This window comes from Pteropus alecto, unplaced genomic scaffold, assembly GCF_000325575.1.
Source record: "Pteropus alecto unplaced genomic scaffold, ASM32557v1 scaffold53, whole genome shotgun sequence".
Classification (NCBI taxonomy): domain Eukaryota; kingdom Metazoa; phylum Chordata; class Mammalia; order Chiroptera; family Pteropodidae; genus Pteropus; species Pteropus alecto.
Window position 1 is genome coordinate 4,218,037 of NW_006434366.1, and position 3,352 is coordinate 4,221,388.

Sequence of the window (3,352 nt, forward strand, 5' to 3'; positions counted from 1 at the left end):
TTATTTAAACGCGTTTAAAACTGGGTCTATTTGGGGGTACCTTCCCTCTCGACCCCCACACACGCACACACACTCACACACACTCACGCACGCACACACTTACACTCACACATGCACACACACTCATGCACGCACATACACTAATGCACGCGCACACACACTCATGCACGCACACACTCAAGCATGCGTGCACACACACACAAGCACACAAATATGCATGCACGTGCGCGCACACACTCATGCACATGCACACACACACACACGATGAGTAAGGTGCAACGCTGGGCCTGCCTTGCTCCCACAGGCAAGGTCAAGTACATCCTCAGTATAACCAGAGGAGCAGACCATAGCTCCACACCTAGAATGGGGTTCTCCTTACAGCTTTTCACGACAGTTAAGTGATTGTCAGCGTCACAACGATTTAAAAAACCTCATTAAAAAATGCCATATAAAATAAGTTGAAGACTACGCTCGTTAGTCTACCAAAAACATCTCGGCACAGTTTCAGCACCCAGGGCCCTCTCAGATCTATCTCCCTGACGCTTTGTTTCTTCTAAGGAAACGAAAGGGAGCCGGACACATACTAAACGCTCCAGCGGAAGACACAGCAGGAGACTCGCGGGGTCTGGCCATGAGAAGACCACTGGTAGAGATACCTCGGCCACACCAGGAGTCACGCGGGGTTTGGCCATGAGAAGACCACTGGTAGAGATACCTCGGCCGTCACTGTGAGTGTTTAAGGAACATGCTCGAACGTTTTGAGAACGGCTGAGTCGGCATTTTAGAAATGGCGCCACGCCACAGCATGGCCGGCGAATGTCCCAGTACAGACACATTCCATACGAATCTCGCAGGGGACATTTCTGAAAAAACGTTTGCCAACTAAAACGACATTACACAAATCGAATCACGAACCCAAACGTCGTCTCTTCCAAAGAAAAGCTGTTTTCCGATTTAACTTTAATTACAAGTTTAAGCTGATGGTAAAAACCAAAACCAAGCCTAAGCGAAAGATCGGGAATGTCTGGCCGTTTCGGTTGTGCAAGCTGCTGCCACGTGTGTATCTTTTCCCCTCGCTACACCTGGGAGAGGCTTCTAGACACAGATAAACTCCATCTGGCTGGCGGACGATGTGGGAGCTGCAGGGACCAGGCTGTGCAGCAGGAGGGGGCCTGGAGGGAAGAAGCTGGGCGTGGGAGTGCCTGCTTCCTGAGGACAGCGGTCAGTCGTGCAAATTGGGGGTGACACAACCAGGACTCGGCCACTGCGATGTCCACATCCCAGGGGTTCTGCTACGGTGGGGGAGGGGGGGGCTGCCATCAGACCTCCTGGACGTCAGCAGTTCTTAGACACTGAGGGACGGGGTGCTGCGGTTCGAGGTTTGTGGCTGGGTTTGAACGGGGTCTGGATGCACCTTTGGGTGACATGAGGGTGAGAGCTAACCAGTGTCTGGACTACAGTGAAATGGGTTGGTGTTTGGGGCAAATAAGGGCACCCCTGAAAATCTAAAGCGACGTCGGCCTGGCGAGCATGGGCGCCCCTTTGGGACGGGAGGCAGGAAGAAGGCACGGAAGGGGGATCGGGCAGAGCGGGCGGCTTGGCTAGAATGTGGGGGTCCTGAGAATATTCTGGGCACACAGGGCACTCATTTTGGCACAGCGAGGTGAGTCCTTGCCCAGTGGTCTGTCAGCATCGTTTGGACTAATGAAGAAATTGGGTTCGCCTGATCTTGAAGGTGACATCTTGGTGCTGGAAGCTAAGCGGCTGAAACAGAACGGCGCTCAGAGAAGTTACACAATTGGCCCCAAACCACGTGGCAAGTTAACGGGAGAGCGAGGGCTGACGCGCGCGTGTCCTAGTTTCGTGCTTTTACCTCTGTCCTGCAGTGAATACCGGATGACCCGGCTGAAACAGCCATGCTGCGGGAAGGCGTGATTGATTCTCTCAAGCTTACAATATTCATGGGTATGTCCAGATGCAATCAAGTCTCTGGGCTCCTGGAGATGTTTGCGGATGGAGAGGCTGCTGGGACGAAGCCTGCCTGATTCTGTGATGCAGAGACACACGGGTCCCTCCCTGGCCGAGACTAGAATCACCTCGGGTGCTTTTACAACCGTATACGATTCCAGACCGACCCTCTCGAGAGATTCACATTTAGTTGATCTGCGATGTTTTCTCCTGCCTGGGAAAATGAGGCACATTCTCGGCAAAGGTCACAGTTGGACCTGCCGTCGATCAGCGTCTGATGGCCGGCTGTGATGGGGTTTCCTTATCTATGAAACACACTTCCTCGCTTCTTATGGGGTTATCGTGAGGATCAAAAGATAACAAATGTAAACTACGGCATAATAAGCACCATAAAGATCGCTGCAGATGCTCTGCCCTCAGGTCCCTGTGTCCGCTGCCACGGGGGTGGGCTCCGTGTAAAAGCATCTGACGCGGACGATCACAGCTGCTTTCTATACAACCTGTGACAATGAAAACAGCCCCATGGTCAGAGTCACGGGCTTTTCTTTTCTGTACCCCGGAAGCCATGCTTCCAGTGAGAGCTGGCCAAGTGCAAAACGACATTTTCCAACGCGAGAAACAGCTCGTCTTTCTGAGCTGTTCGTCTCGCTAACGAACAACCACAAAGGGGAGTGCTCGAGGTGACTGCATTTTCAGTTCTTTGAAACACGAATGTGATAGAGAGGCTCATTCCCTCTGCTGGGATGATGTGGGAATCAACCACGCTGCTCCAGCGGTGGGGGGGGGGTCTGGGCTGGCTCTACAGGTGACCGAAGTGGGTGGGTCTCGAATCTGATGCCACCTCAGAGTTCATGAAAACCACAGTTTTGGGGACCCTGCCCTGGATTTATGGAATCAGAATACCTTTGGGGAAAAGGTTGGGTACTTGTGGCTTTAACATGCTGCCCTGGTGACGCTTCTGTGTTCTGCCCAGCACTGGCCAGAGGCAGGGTGTGCGTGCATGTGTGCACACGCGTGTGTATGTGTGCATGTCTCTGTGCGCACACGTGTCTGTGTGTGCACACGCGTTTGTGTGTGCGCACACATTTGTGTGTGTGCACACATTTGTGTGTGTGCACACGTGTTTGTGTGCGCACGTGTGTGTGCATGTGTGTGTGTGTGTGTGTATGCACGCACACCACAGCACAACTCAGGGATTCTCCAACTTTCAGGTGCATATGCATCATTTGGAGATCTGTTTAAAAAAATCTCCATTCTGATTCCGTAGGCAGGGGATGGGGAGGGGGGGCGAGATTGTCTTTTCGACAAACGACCAGGCGAGGCAGAAACTGCTGCTGGTTCGTGGCCCGCACTGTGAATAACAAGGTTCTTGGTGACATAAAAG

The 3,352-nt window shown here is 52.7% G+C and overlaps 1 protein-coding gene across 1 annotated transcript in view; it reads right to left on the bottom strand.

Moving 5' to 3' along the window:
• Positions 1 to 3,352, bottom strand: part of CNTN4 (contactin 4) — a 250,257-nt gene that overhangs the window by 188,126 nt on the left and 58,779 nt on the right. Inside the window, exon 6 of the mRNA XM_006909198.1 lies at positions 3,145 to 3,156. Within this exon, the coding sequence (XP_006909260.1) occupies positions 3,145 to 3,156 (12 nt within the window). The remainder of the gene's footprint in view (positions 1 to 3,144; positions 3,157 to 3,352) is intronic.